A 14,250-nucleotide genomic window follows, 5' to 3' on the forward strand; every position below is an offset into this window, starting at 1 on the left:
TTCTGAAGAAAAACCATTGCCATGGGACTCAGGGCAGCTGCTAGCCATGCAGCAAGCCACAGCCTGGAGAACATCTCTGTTTAAAGGCAAAGGCATCCTATGGTTGTGCAGGGGGCAACAGAATATGCAGATAAAAAGGCTGCAGCCTTCCTAACCCTACCCTCCTGTCCCTCTGCTTCGAAGCTCCTGAGTCCCAAAGAAAACTGCCCATGGGGTGCTGGTGTCAGACTGGGGCTCCCTTCACATCTGTAGTGATACAGCAGGGGCTACCAGGCTGAGTGCCTCAGAAGCCCAAGTGTCACTGCTTGCTCCTGAGGGAGGACACCTGGACACCAGGTGACATGCTCAGGGACAAACAGAAAGTCAGTGGCAGAGCAGGGACTTGAAACTGGGTTTCTCCAGGCTGCTCAGTGCACTGACCCCACCCCATCTATTGGTTGGCACTGACCTGGAGCAGACAAAAGACACCAAAAGCAAAGTGTCACCTATGATTCCCTAGAGACAGAAAGAAAGGGAGCGACTGCATCAGCCCTCCCACACCTAGCCCTGACCTTTCTCACTGCTGTCTCTTCTCAAGCAATAACCACAGACACCACACTAATGAAATTAGCCCCAGAGCCCCCCTGGCCTAATGCAATTACCACCAGCAGCATCTTCAAACAGCAGCACCCAACACACCTGCAAACACACAGCCTGTCCCACCCTTCTCCCCAGGATTTCCCCAGCTGCCCCTGAGCCCCACAGCTGCCACCCACCCTGGGTCCTCTCCCCAGGTCCCGAGGGCAGGGGCCACCATCCCCAGCACCAGGCTGCCCCAGGGAGGGCACTGCCTACCTTGCAGAAAGCACTGTCCCAGGGAGCCAGGAGCCAGCTCTGAGGGCAGATAATTCCCACTCTGTTTAAACTCTGGGAGACCTTCAATTACCAGCACCATAATGAGGCCCTGGACACTAATCAGCGGTGTCACCCAATCCTCTTACGCCTGCCTAAGCACCTCCAGCAGCTTTCCTGCTAGCAGGGCCCAGCTGCCCACTCCTCCAGGGAATTACCTCCCCAGGCAGGCACACTTTGACACGGATGCAGGTGAGACACCCCTAGGAAATAGTGCCAGAGTTACCTGAGCAATGCCTCTGCCTGGCCCAGAGGGACCCAGCCTGCATTGGGATGGCCTCGTCCTGCAAAATTACTGGAGGAGATGATTTTACTGCTGGCTGTTTGAGATGCAGAGGGCAGGTTTATGTTTTTCCATTTCTGAATAGGAAGGGTCATCCATGCCATAGACCAAGCTTATTCTCTGGGATGAGTGTGTAGTGAGAGGACAAGGGGGAATGCTTCCAAACTTGAAGAGGAGAGACTGAGGTTGGACATTAGGAAGAAATTCTGTAATTTGAGGGTGGTGAGACCCTGTCCCAGGTTTCCCAAGGAAGCTGTGGCTGCCCCATCCCTGGCAGTGTCTCAGCCCAAGTTGGATGGGGCTTGGAGCACCCTGGGCTGTGGGAGGGGTCCCTGCCCATGCAGGGGGTTGGGAATGGATGAGCTCTAAGGTCCCTTCCAACCCAAACCAGTCTGTGACTCACTGCTCCAAGAAACTTTCCAGCCCTTAAGTGCAGCTGGCAGGTGCCCCTGTCTCACTCTGCTCCTCTGTGCTGGCATCACTCAGAGGGTGTCAGGCAGCAGCTCCCTTCTCACATCCGCTCTGACTCACGCTTGCTGCTCCAACAATGCACTTTTTAATATCATGCGAGGAGCAAAAACAACAGGTCCACTATAATGCTGAGATATCCTGAGGCAGAAAATCCATTCGGAGCCCAGCTAGAGAGAGTCAAGTCAATTAGACACTTTCTGGGGCGTCAAGCTGCCAACAATCCCAGCCTTTGTAACACTGAAGAATCGCTGCCTATGTGCTTCCCAGAGACCTCCCCTTGCCGGGGCAGAGAGGTCAGCAGTGCCAGCGTCATGGAAAGCATGCAGAGCAAAGGAGTCCTGGGAAGGTGGATCCAAAAAAGTGGCCCTTTGGACCTTCTGGAAAGTGGGGGTTCTTTGTCAAAAGCATCCGGTGCTTTGGGTTGGGTTTGCAGGGGAATAAGGAAGAGTCTAATACAGATTTGTGCTACAGGAGAGGAAGGTTTCACGGGATGGGCAGGGGCTGGAAGGGACCTCTGAGGAGCAGGTAGTCCAACCCCCTGCTAGAGCAGGATCCCCTGAACATGATTTGAGAGGAATGCATCCAGGTGGGTCTTAAATGTCTCTGGGGATGGGGACTCCACAACCTCCCTGGGCAATCTGTTCCAGTGTTGTGTTATCCTCAGAGTGAAGTAGTATTTCCTCATCTTTTAAATTAAATTTCTTGGGTCAGTTTGTGTCCATTACCCCTTGTTCTGGACACCACAGAGAAGAGTCCAGACCCATCCTCCTGACACCCACCCTTTAGATATTGATACATTAATTTAACATTAACATACATTAACATTAAACACTGATAAGATCCCCCTCAGCTTCCTTTTCTCTAAGCCAAAGCACCCAAGCTCTTGTAGCCTATCCTCACAGGGGGGATGCTTCAGGTTTGGGCTTGCATTGTATCAAGGAGCAATGGTTGGGTCAAAAGAGTGCTAGCTCAGGGTTTGGGAGCTCCCTCCCTGCTTTCAAACATGTCACTCCACCTTTCTAGCTTTGCTGGAATAAAAGATCAGAAAGATGAAAAAGGAAGCACAGAACTGCAGCTGGGAGAGTCCCGAGTCCCTCTGTACTTCCAGGTAAGCACCTGACTTCTCCTGTCAGTGGCACAAGGCAGCAAACTGTGCTATAAAATCAGGATTCCAGGTTGGATGAGGACTGAATGAAGCCAGGATTTCTATGGGCAAGTGCTAAAGTCACCCAGATCCAAAGGCACTCTGACCAAAAGGCCCTCACATCCAGAGGAGATTTTGGTGGGAAACAAACACCCTGCTCTTCAAGCCCCCTCTGAGATTTCATCTGGCATTCAGCAAGAGGCTTTCAAGGCACAGGTGAAGAAAAGGTTTTTTCAATACCTCCACATTCCAGAGTGCCAGAGGACCCACCAGTTGTCATTAAATGCAAACCCCTCTTTAAGTCTGTCATAGACAGAACGTGGAGCTGGGATTTCTGCAAAATGCCTGAAAACAGCCAGGCTGGCTACCTGCAAAGAAAACCACAACCTGAAGACCAAGATTTCCCCATTTCCTGGAAAAAAAAAATAAAAATAGTGCTCAGAGAAACCTTAGAGACACAGCCCATGCAGCTGCCTATTTTGCCATTTTCCCCACAACAACCATTTACCAGAGAAAATATTTCACCAGAAGATGGTTCTTGACCAAGTTAGCCTGGTTCCTTTTATCTCTGCAGAACTCCTGAAAAACACTCAAAAAGCACTTTTTTTTCCCTGGATCCTGCTCCATTCTTCATCCTCTCTTTCTGGCAAGCCTGGATTTTTGGGAGCAGACTATGGTCCCCTCCTCAGCAAGGGTGGGAGTGCTGGGAAGCAGAGAGCTGAAGGAGGACAGGAGAACCACACCAAGTGTCTGCTGGACCTTGCATTTGGTGAAGGCCACCAGAGCTCAGCAGAGGGAGGGGAAGGTCCTGTCCCAGAACTCTCCTGCACGAGGCCACAAAGATCTTCTCCTTCACAGCTGGAGGCTTTGCTTGCTGCTCTCACTCTGTACATCCCCACATTCATGCTTTTACATTTCTTCCTGCTTCAGCAAGTGCTAAACTCCAGAGACAACCTGTCAATCTCCATCACATCTGGCTGCCTCAGATGCTCTGTTTGTACCAGACAGGCAAATGTGGATATCTTGGAGTTCAAGGTAACAGGAGTTATTTCTGCTCTGAGCAGCTCCTTTCTCAGGGGAGGAAGTCTTGGAGGCATCCAAGAGGAACAGCTTCACAACAGGGACCAGCACTAATACCTTTCATGGCTGAAGGCACAGTAGCCATCACCAGCCACAGCCTGGTCTGGTCCCCAAGGCCCCAGCCACAGCAGTCAGCAAGCCACACAAGTCCAGAGGGCTGAAATCTGCTGTAAAACACCTCATTCCAGGCCCCTCAGTATCCTGCTGTGCCTTTGGATTTTTAAGCCACAGCCTCAAGCTTGCTCATGCTGAGCTTCTCCACTGAGCACTGCCTGGATCAGGTGCAAGCCCCTGACTGCACAGACACCTTAATGCCAGAGCAAGGGCTCCCAATTTCACTGGATCACTCCTGCCCTGTCTCTCCTGTGCTTTCCTGTCTACAGCACAAATAAAAAACTCCCTGGCAGGCAGTGTATCTGGATATCCAGGATAAAGCCTGCCTTATCAAGTTGGCCCATTAATATCATTTTCAAAGATGTGAAGAAGGAAGTTCCCAAATGTACCCTCTTCTCCCCCAGCAGGACTCAGTTCCCGGTTTCCCCACCTGGAATATCTGAGGGGGAAGTAATCATCCACTCCAGGCTCACTCTGTTTCTGTGGCCATATATTTATACCCCTAAGAAAACCCATCCTGAAAGAGGTGGCAGGCCCAGCCTGCCTGCAAGCTGCCATCCCCCAAATGCAACCCCATTGCCTGGCTTGAAAACCTGTCCCCAGCACCCTGCTGTCTCCTCCTCGCCTCCTGTATGCCTTTAACAGTTTGTTGGATTACCCATTGCATCTAAAATAACAAAGATGCAAAAGAAGAGGGCAAACAAATGCGATATTCTGCATTAATTAGGGCTAAAGAGGGGAAAGGGGAGCAGGGAATGAATGGACAATGGGGAGGGCAGGGATGCAGCAGCCCCCGTCCTGGCAGGCTGGGCACAAACTGTCCTTGGGAAGCCGGGTCTGAGCCAGGGAGCAGCGAGTTGGATGTAAGGAAAGGCAGGGAGATGAAAAGGGTTATTTAAACAAGCACCAGGCAGTCCCCACGGGGCCTCCCCATCCTCCTGGCTTGGTCACAGAACGTCCAGGCAAGAGCAGCTTCTGCCTTCCCCTCTCCCCGAGTCCTTTCGGGTGGCAGGGGGGTGCTGGCAAGCTGTGGTGGGGTCCACACAGAAAGGAAGGAATCCATTAATCTCCCTGATAATTACTGCCACATATGGATTTGCACAATTACACTCTGTTAATTGGTTGGTTATTACAGACAAGGCAGACTGGCTGGGCAGAAGGGCTGGGCTTTAACCCCTTCTCTGTCCCCAGGACCAGCCAGACCCCGAGGCAGCCTTCCTCCCAGAACACTCCTGTGTCCTTCTGTGACCTCCCTTGTTCCTATCCCAAAGATCAGGAAATTTTCCCCCCAGCATCTTTGCTCTTGTGTCTTCCTTTCAGCTGGAAATCCCAAGGAGACAAAACCAAGAGGAAGGAATTAGGCTGCACCTCCCCAGCTGATTGCATCTGCTCTGGCTTTGCAGCAGACACACCACGTACTCCCCAGGGTGCTGAGGGACTGCAAGCTCAGAACTTGTTTGTTTCCAGGAGGAGACCCAGATTCCTTGTGCACTTCGCCTCTGTGCCCTCAAACCCAGCAGGGCTGGTGCCAACAAGAAGAGAATCCACCCCCAAAGTCTCTCTTGGTCTCTAACAGCAGCTCTTCTGACTACATTTGCAATGCAATGCTTCCCTTCCTCAGTCAAAGCACTGGAAACAGGATTTTCTCTGGTAATAAATCTATGTAACCACAGTAATACAAAGTATGCCAAAAAGTACAGAAAAGGCCCTTGAAAACTCCACATGGTGTAGAACTTCTGCTGGTTGGGTGTGGAGGCAGCCTGGCTCCCCCCACACCCAACCAGCCCCCATCTGTCCCTGACAGTAACAGACCATCCCAAACCTGACCCCAAAACGCCTCATTCAGGATCCTGAAGTTTTGTTTCTGCAGAAAGCTCAGAAGAAGCAGGCCAAGGTGAGAGTGATTTCTGCCAGAATCATCCCCTCAAAGGCTTCCTGTTCAACCCCCAGAACAAGAAACACACAGGAGCCTTGCAGCAAACCCCCCAGAGCAGCAGAGCCCATCAGAGGTGAGAGCTGTGCTCAGCAGGCACTGATACCCAGGGCAGGGCAGGCATTAGTGCCCTGGCACATCACACCCACCCCCCACTGCTGGGCTTCTTCAGCCTCACCCCTCTGTGAGGCTCCTCCACAGAGCACCCTGTTCCAGACAGCTCCCATCACCCAGATGGAGGAGGCCTCACCCACTGCTGCTTGCATGTTTTTGGGGCAGACATTAGCAAGGGTAGGTGCTGACAGCCCTACTGTGTCCCAAGGATAGTAAGGACAGCCAGGCTGTCCCTTCCAAGGGAAGGGAGTCAAGGAGGTGGCAAAGCAACCTCACTGCAAGCCCAAACCAGAGCCAGCAAACTCCTGCCTGCTGCCTCATCATCTCAGCATGCTGCCTGCTGGCATTTGGGGAGCAAACTCTGCTCTCTCTGCAGTCCTGGCCCTTTGGTCTGCCCAAGATGGTGGGGGTTGATTCCCAGGATTTAGGCCCTGCTGATTTTGCACCCAGCTGAATAGATTCCCATGTCGTGCCACCTGCTACACAGCAATCAGAAAAACAGTGTAACTGCTGATGCTAATTAAACTTGATATTGATATGGACTTGTGACAGATTTACCATGCTGCAAGAGAAATTGTTGTTTTAGATGTCTTCTGATTGGGAAATACATAAAGACAAGTCAATATATTCCTTTTGGTCAGAATATTGTTACATGTACATTGCCAAGAGCTCATACATAGCAGAGGTAGCAAAACACATTGGGTCAGTTCAAAACTGACCCAACCAACCAGGTTCAAAGGGATCAGAAATTAAGTAGACCATTGCAGTGCTTTCCCAGTGGAATTCCCTTCTCTCTCCTCCAAATGTACACACACACATATTTAATGTATCTGATAAAATCAATACTTATCCAGAGAGGGAATCCGTTTTTGGAGAAACATAATTTTGTTACAAGTACTGCTTTTGTAGAAAATTTGACTTGTTCTATATGTAACTTCCACCTGTCCTTTATTAACCTTTATGACCTGATCCCCACAACTCCTTTAGCATAAGCCACCACAGCACCTGTACATACTGTACAACATTCCATGCCTTGAATGCTTTTCCTCCCCTCTTTTGCAGGTGGAAAGCACAGACTCTCAGGAAGCATCTCTGGAAGGGACCTGGCAAGCTCATGTCACCTCTCCTCTGCCCCAAAGCAAACCAGGGACCTTCAGGGATGGAGCTGCCACCTGCTCCCCAGCCCATCTGTCCCCCCACATCTATGCTGCCCCTGTTAAAGACCTCCACAGTGGTGTCCCACCACCCCTCCAAGCAGCTGCCCACCCCACAGCTGAACCCTCAGCAGAGCTGATCCCCAGATGGTGTGGGGAGGACTTACAGAAGTGAGGGAAGGAGCCTGTGTCCAGGGAATAAGGAGCCTGCATGCCTGGCTGCATCTCCAACCTGTGTCCTGTCTCCTCAGCAGACTCAACCATGAAGGGAGGTTTGGGATCAGCCTTCTCAGCTGCACTGGGCTGTTGGGGAAAGGCAGAAGTGTTTACACATTGCAGAGCAGCATCTTCACCAGCCACCCGAAGTTACAAATTTACCTCCAAGACCTTGACCGGGGCTGGGGTTTCCTGTGTTTGCTCTTTGGGCTCCTGTCTCTTTGGAAAGCAGGAGGTGTTGCAATGCTGGGGGGAGGTCTGGCTGCACAGGATGCCTGGGAAAGGCCCTGCAGTGAAAAGGAGATGGTCTGAAAAGGCTCTGCTGAGTCTCTTGGAAGCAATTCCTTTTCTAGCCCTGCCTTCTGATTGAACAAAAAGAGGCAAACAACTGTCATGCTGAGCACCCTTCTCAGTTCTGCTTCATTCCTTCTCTCTGCCAGCAGGTATTCTGTCTGCAAGCCTCCCCAGCCAACCTGGTAACAAACTGCCAGGGGGAAGGTGGCAGTGGTAGACACGTTAGCACTGGACACCAAGCAGTGCTGGGTTTTGCCTCACTGAAACTGTCTAAGGCAGCTGATGAGGGAGCAATGTCCTGTGTGCATTCCTGGGCAGTGTCACTACCTGCCTGGAGGTGACCTGGACAGACCCTTGTCTCCAGGAGGCTTCCAGAAGATAACTGCCCTGTGCTGTGAGCAGTTTTTCTTGTGCCCCTGGCTTTGTCCCTGAGCCTGCTTATCTCAGTTACACCCTCAAACCCTGGGTGGGGGTCTGCCTACATCTTCCCTCCAGTGTCTGGATTTTGCCAGTCCTGCTGGAGAGAAGCTACAAGCAAACAACATTCCTCTCCTCCTGTCTGCACTGATAATCTCTGGCTCTCATCTTCCCTGTGCTCCCCTTCAGGCTATGTCAACATGGCTGGGGTTGTGGAGGGCAGGATGGCTCTGACTTGGCTGTCCTGTCCTGTACTCTGTGTGCTGCTCAGCCCAGCACAGCCACGCAGAGAATATTCCTCTGGGATGTGAGTCAGACCTGCCAGGGGGTTTTAACCACCCCCCCCTTTCCTAGATTTCTCCACATTTACAGCAAACAAAACACACAGGTCCCGGAGTGCAGAATGATCTCAGGGCTTCTCCTTCCAGAGGCTTTCAGAAATTGGAGCCTCTGCATTCCTGTAATCCCCTGAAATCAGCAGACAGAGCCTTGCTAAAGCCAAGGTGGGACAGACAGCCCTTCCCACAGCAGTGCCAGCTGCCAGGACATCTTCCACTGGAGAAAGCCACAGGGAATCCAGGCAGGCTGAGCTAGGAAGGGTGCTGAGCTGCTGCTTTGACTGTTCTTAAATTTTCAGGAAATTCTGAGACTGAAGTCGCAACAAATTCTCCAAATTGAAGTTCTCACTCAGCTGGAACCCTGCAGGACAGTCTGGATTGGAACCAGGAGGTGAGAAGAGACATGAAAAGAGAAATCCTGCTGCATTAACTCTGGGCACCCTTAAGAGCCATAGAAATCCAAAGTGCTCTGTCTGCTGTCTCCTCTCCTCAGCAAGCATTGCCCCTTTTACCTCCTTACACTGCCATTGCTCAGAGGGATCCAAACTCCTCTGGTTTTAGTTTGTTTTTTTGTTTTTACCCAGGAAAGGCTGCCCAGGAGTCAGGGACTCCAGATCCTCTCCAACCTGCCACTGACTTTTTGGATGCCCTCAGCTTCACCTCTCCAGCTCACACAGACACCAAGATCCCTGTGCCCCAGTCTGTGGTGTTTGGATTCCTCTTGTTACCCCTTTCCCTTTCTCAGACCTCACCTCTTGCAGCAGATGCCAGAGCATGGAGCCCCTCTAGAAGTGAAGTGCAGTGCTGGGTGGCACAGCTTTACTGAGATGCCAGGAGCAAGCCTGTCAGACACTGCTCTTTCATTCAGTTCCTTTATCCCCTCACAGCACTTTGCAGAGCTGTGAGCAGAAGGAGCAGGACATAAAACCCTGCAAGCACACAGAAGAGCTGAATCAGTGTCCTGTTGCTACAGCCTGCCTGGCCAAATCAGCTGATGATGGACAGGACTGCAGGTTTTCATAAGTGAGGGAAGGATTTACAGTGATACCAGTGGAATTATTTCAGCCCCACGGTGACAATACCCACCAGCTTCCTTATTATATTTTATTGATCTCACCCTAAATAGATGGGGCTGGAGGAAATGATGCATAAATTACTAACGAGTTAATTTCTTGCTCCCACACAGGCTCCCAGCAGCCCTTTGAAGGGGAACCAGGGAAGACAATGTGTGAAAGGATAAAGGCAATGAGACAAGCTTGGATGTAATAATCCCATGTGAATGATTATTGCTGCAACTAATGTAATCTAATAATGAAGAATTTACGCCAGATGTCCCCCAGAATATGCCAAGCAGACTCAGGATTCAGCAGTGGATCCATTTCTAAGGAAACCTTGTTAGAGGGAGAAAAAAAAAGATACTGTTGCCTGTTTGTCAAACCAGAGGCTGTAGACCTTTCCAGGCAGAGCTGCAATAAAAGCATGCCTTGCAAAGCTTCCTGGGAGGGTGCTCATCAGGCCAGTTTCTTCTCAGGTGAAGTTCAAGAGGTGGGGGTTGGCCTATAAGGTTCCTAAGAGTCTGGGAGCAGCCCATTTCAGAAGCTGCCCCTTACCCCAAGCCAGAGCTGCCACCAGGATTTCCCCTGTGCCAGACAGGGAGCTGCTGGGATGGCAGTCTCCAGGACAGGTGACTGAAAAGGGGAGAAACACCTCCTTTTCTGTATTTGGAACTTGCCTTCTTTCAGCTTGCACAAAGATATGCTAGACCAGAGCTGAGGCATGATGCACCCCATGGAGCCCCTTTCTTCTGGGAAACTGCATCAGATTGGGACACCATATAGCAGAGAAGAAGAAAACAGCAAGTTCTGCACCAGAGATGTCTCGTGGTGCACCCAGGCTGCTGCAAAATGAGATTGGCTTCATTTTGGTTCATGCTATTTAGAAACCCATTTTGAAGCAGGCAGGTTGAGCACAGGCCTGGTAGAACACTGCTGGCCATCCAGATCTTCATAAAGACTGGAACTAGATGAAATTTGTTGCCCCAAAGAGTCGACCAGACCAATTTATTTCAGATTCAGCACTGAATGAAGGCTCCTCTAGCACAGGTGTGAGGACAGGACCACCAATGGGCACTGATTTCCATGGCATGTTGGGCAAGCAGCCAAACCAGGGGCCTGACATCAACACTTCATTAAAAACCCACATGAGCTAAGATTACAGGACAGGCAAAAACCACACTTTTCACTCTCTCTTTGCCTCTGCTGCTTATTCTCCTCTTCGAAGGTATTTTATACAGCCTTTCCAAACACTTATGCTGGTCATGCTTTGGTGTGTGAGCTGCTGTTCAGAATTCCTCCTTATTCACCACCCTTATTCAAGTAGCTCTGATGAGAAGAAGGAGGAAGGGGAGCTTTAGCAAGACCCAGACTGACCAAAAATTCAACTTGAAAGATTTGTTTAAGCCCCATTAACTTAATTGGGACTTGACATCTTGTTCATTTGTTTGTTTTTGCAGAGGATCCAGAGATCTCCACATTGAACTCCAGTACAGAGTCATGGGCACTGTATGAGCTGAAAATCCCAGGCACTGTGCTCCTCCTCTGTCAGCCAGGTCGATGGCATGGGCTGCTTGTCTGTGTTGAAAAAGATTTCATGGGGGCTTTTTGATCCCTGTTTTGTTCTAAGAGGCACAGAGCTGCTCCAAAAGGACTCTGCAAACAACAACACGAAACAGAGCTGCACTTAGGACTTGCAAACCCTGATTTTAGCCAGTTTGTGTGTCAGACGTCACCGTGCCTCAAAAAGACTTACAAACAGGACCAAAGATCAGGCCTAATTTTAGTAAGCCTTTGGGCTCTGCATCCCCTGACTGTGCTTCCTTTGATGAAACACAATCATAGGATGAAAGAAAGCAAAAAAAACCAGCTGGCACCTGCTGGGAGGGCAGGGAGAGGGAATCTGGCAGGCAGGAGGTTCCTACAGAGCTTGCCAACACTACTACACGTCTGGTTTGCTTTTTGGGCAGCGTGGTGAATCCAAAGGTGACAAACATTTGGCTTGACCAGCCAGGCAAGATGTGCCCACATCAGAAACTGCACTCTGCCTCCTCACTCACCAGCATCTCTGCAGCTCTCAAGGCAGCTCCTTCTGCTGTGCTTCAAGTGTCCAGCCCTTGAAGTTCAGAGAGGATCCAGGCTCTGCTGGAGTGAAACACAGATGTGGGAATAGATTCTCTCTTACAAAGAGCTGGCTGGCTGGGCTGCTCTGTTCCAGACATCTGGGCAACCAATTTCAAATTTAAAGTTTGCAGCACAACACAAGGATTGTTGTTAAAGAACATCTCGGAACTTCAGGAAACTTTGAGGTACCTGTAATATTTTTAGGGCAACACCTTATTTACAGTTCAGTGCCACAAGAAGACAAATGTTTAAGCTGGGAGTAACTTGTTCTCCAAATACATTCAGGGAGGGTGACTCTGAAGTGAAAAAAACACTTTGCTGTTGTCAAAGCATCAAAAAGAGGTTAGTAAAGATTCTTGACTACCTCTTTTCCTGGCCTGAATTCCTGAAGAAAGGATTAGAGCTCAGTTGTGCCCTTTGACCAAAGAGCATTTAGAGTGTTCTATTTTCTCCAGTCAGGATGCAATTTCTTTCTATAAATACCTAGTGGTTTGACTGGGCCATGGAACATGCAGCAGAGCTGGCTCAATACATTTATCAGCTGACCCCCTGCAGCTCTGATGGAGGACAGACAGACAGACAGACAAATCAAACCCCTGGGCTGCAATAACCCCTGTTAGCTTCCCAAACCCTCCTCTCTCTCCAGAGATGGCTCCAGCTCCTCTTTGGAGGGGTGGGCTGTACACCTAGGCATGAGGACCTGCACCCTGAGCCCACCAGCTGGGTTTTATGGAGGTGTTCTGGCCTGCTGACAGCATTCCCATGTCTGCACTTCATCACAGGGAGTAGTAGTGCCTGCCTGCACAGGAAACATGCTAGGCAAACATGCAGACCCTTGTGGAAGCTGGAGTAATTAGGTTAATTAAGAGCTGGGGTGGTCCCATATGTTTTCTGATCTGTTGTTTTGTAGGTCCCCTATTGCACCTGTTCCCACAGCATCCAAACACTCCAAAGGCTTAGCTTTTCCCACTCTAGACATGGGACCAGAAGGACAGATGTCCCAAAGCAGTGCAGAGGCCTGTTTGGCCTCCTGTCCAGCAGCAGACAGAGAAGGCAGGAGGAGAACAACAGGACATGTTGTCATTCCCATGATCCAGGTCCTCTGCTCTTTCTGGGAACGTTCCAAAGCTCTTCCCTAAGGAGTTCAGTATCATTCTGGTTTAGAACACAAGGTAGAGGCAGAAGTTTCCCAGACTTAGCTGGGAAATTAAACCTAGTGATCATTTTCCCAGGCCACAACCTCAGCGTGAGAGGAGCTTGGGATTTCTGAAACAGCCAAATTGGTTCAGACTCAGCTCAACCCCACTGTCCAGGACCTGTTCACCCATATCCCTGGGGCTGCTTGGAGCAATCCTGAAAACGTGGGGTGCCAGAGTGCACTTCTCTGAGGCTGAATCACTTTCTGGAGCTACACTTCAGTGCTGACATGAAAGCAAAGAGTACCTGTTTGCTGTCTGACACCATTTCCCTTGCTCACGCTGGAACTGGAATAAAGTGCTCCAAAATTCCATGGAATTTCCATCACCAGTTTCTGTGACCAAGAGCCTGACCTGCAAGACATACTCCAGTTAGCAGAGGATGATGTTGCAAAGGGTCATTCACCACTTAGGGGGCTGAGGATCAAATTCTGTCCTCTGTGTGTGCAAGGAAACAGAAAGCAAAAGTGACAAAACACAAGCATTGGGGGACCCACTGTGTGCATGCACGTGTGTGCATGGTTGTAGTTTCATCAGGCACCATTTGAAACACTTCTGCCACCCCCTAAAGGAAATGCTTCTGAATTTAATGCAGCCAAACTGAATGAACTGCAGTCTGGAGAAAAGGGTCATCAATGTCTGGTTTTTTGGTTTTTTTTTCAGCACTGGTTCCAGTGAGCCAGATGCTTGCTTGTTAGCAACTGGAGTTACTTTATAACCAACTTTTTATGCCCAGTATGTTTTTAAAATCTGGATTTTAAACTCAATATGAGGAAAGGCATGGATTTTTTTAGCATCCTGAGTGACACATCAGCTTGGATTTTACACCACTCTGAGCAGGAGCTAATCCCCCTGCTCAGGCAGGGCAAATTAAACAGGGTGTTGGTTATTCCTGAAGAAAGAGCTAAAAGAGGGGAAAGAAAATGAACCAGATCGATCTGGACTGACTTCAGCAGTAACATCCAGCTGCCCCAGCTCAAAAAAGCAAAGTGACAAATACATTCAGGTGAATGGCTGGTCTGTCTTTAGTGCAAATAAACCCAGCAACCTCAGCAAACTTTGCATGTCTGAGGAGTGTGTGCAAAACTCACTGTGGCTTTACCAGGTGCCCAGTGTTCCCTCCAAGGGTACATGGTGAGGGACTCTCACCTCTACCCCGAGCCCTGTGCCCACCAAAAAAAGCCAGGGAGAAGAGCACAAGTGGCAGGCAAGAACGGTCTTGCAAAACAGAGATGGAGCTGTTCTTCATCCCAGGAAAGGAGGAAGAGCAGTGAAGAAGAATGGGAACTCCTCTCTCCCTTCTTCCTCTTGCATGACCCCATGATGACTACTCCATCACCTGCAGCCAAATCATCTGCCTTTAGCTGCAACAGGTTACATCCAGAGGTGAGTTCTCCACAGGTACCACTGACAGAGAGGAGCCTGTGCT

General features: G+C 50.0%; 1 protein-coding gene across 2 annotated transcripts in view; it reads right to left on the bottom strand.

Annotated features, from left to right (window-relative positions):
• The window catches only part of RXRG (retinoid X receptor gamma), a 32,755-nt gene extending 23,387 nt beyond the window's left edge, over window positions 1-9,368 (bottom strand). The window contains exons 1-3 of one of the 2 annotated variants that reach the window (XM_071751392.1): window positions 9,202-9,368; window positions 7,563-7,687; window positions 7,352-7,487 (exon numbers count right to left, since the gene is read on the bottom strand). In XM_071751392.1, coding sequence (XP_071607493.1) covers window positions 7,352-7,448 — 97 coding nt within the window. In that variant the 5' untranslated portion in view covers window positions 7,449-7,487; window positions 7,563-7,687; window positions 9,202-9,368. Of the gene's footprint in view, window positions 1-7,351; window positions 7,543-7,562; window positions 7,688-9,201 lie in introns of those variants that run through there. The other variant, XM_071751391.1, reaches the window with a different exon arrangement.
• Window positions 9,369-14,250: the final 4,882 nt, after the last annotated feature.

Source organism: Heliangelus exortis, chromosome 8, assembly GCF_036169615.1.
Source record: "Heliangelus exortis chromosome 8, bHelExo1.hap1, whole genome shotgun sequence".
NCBI lineage: Eukaryota > Metazoa > Chordata > Aves > Apodiformes > Trochilidae > Heliangelus > Heliangelus exortis.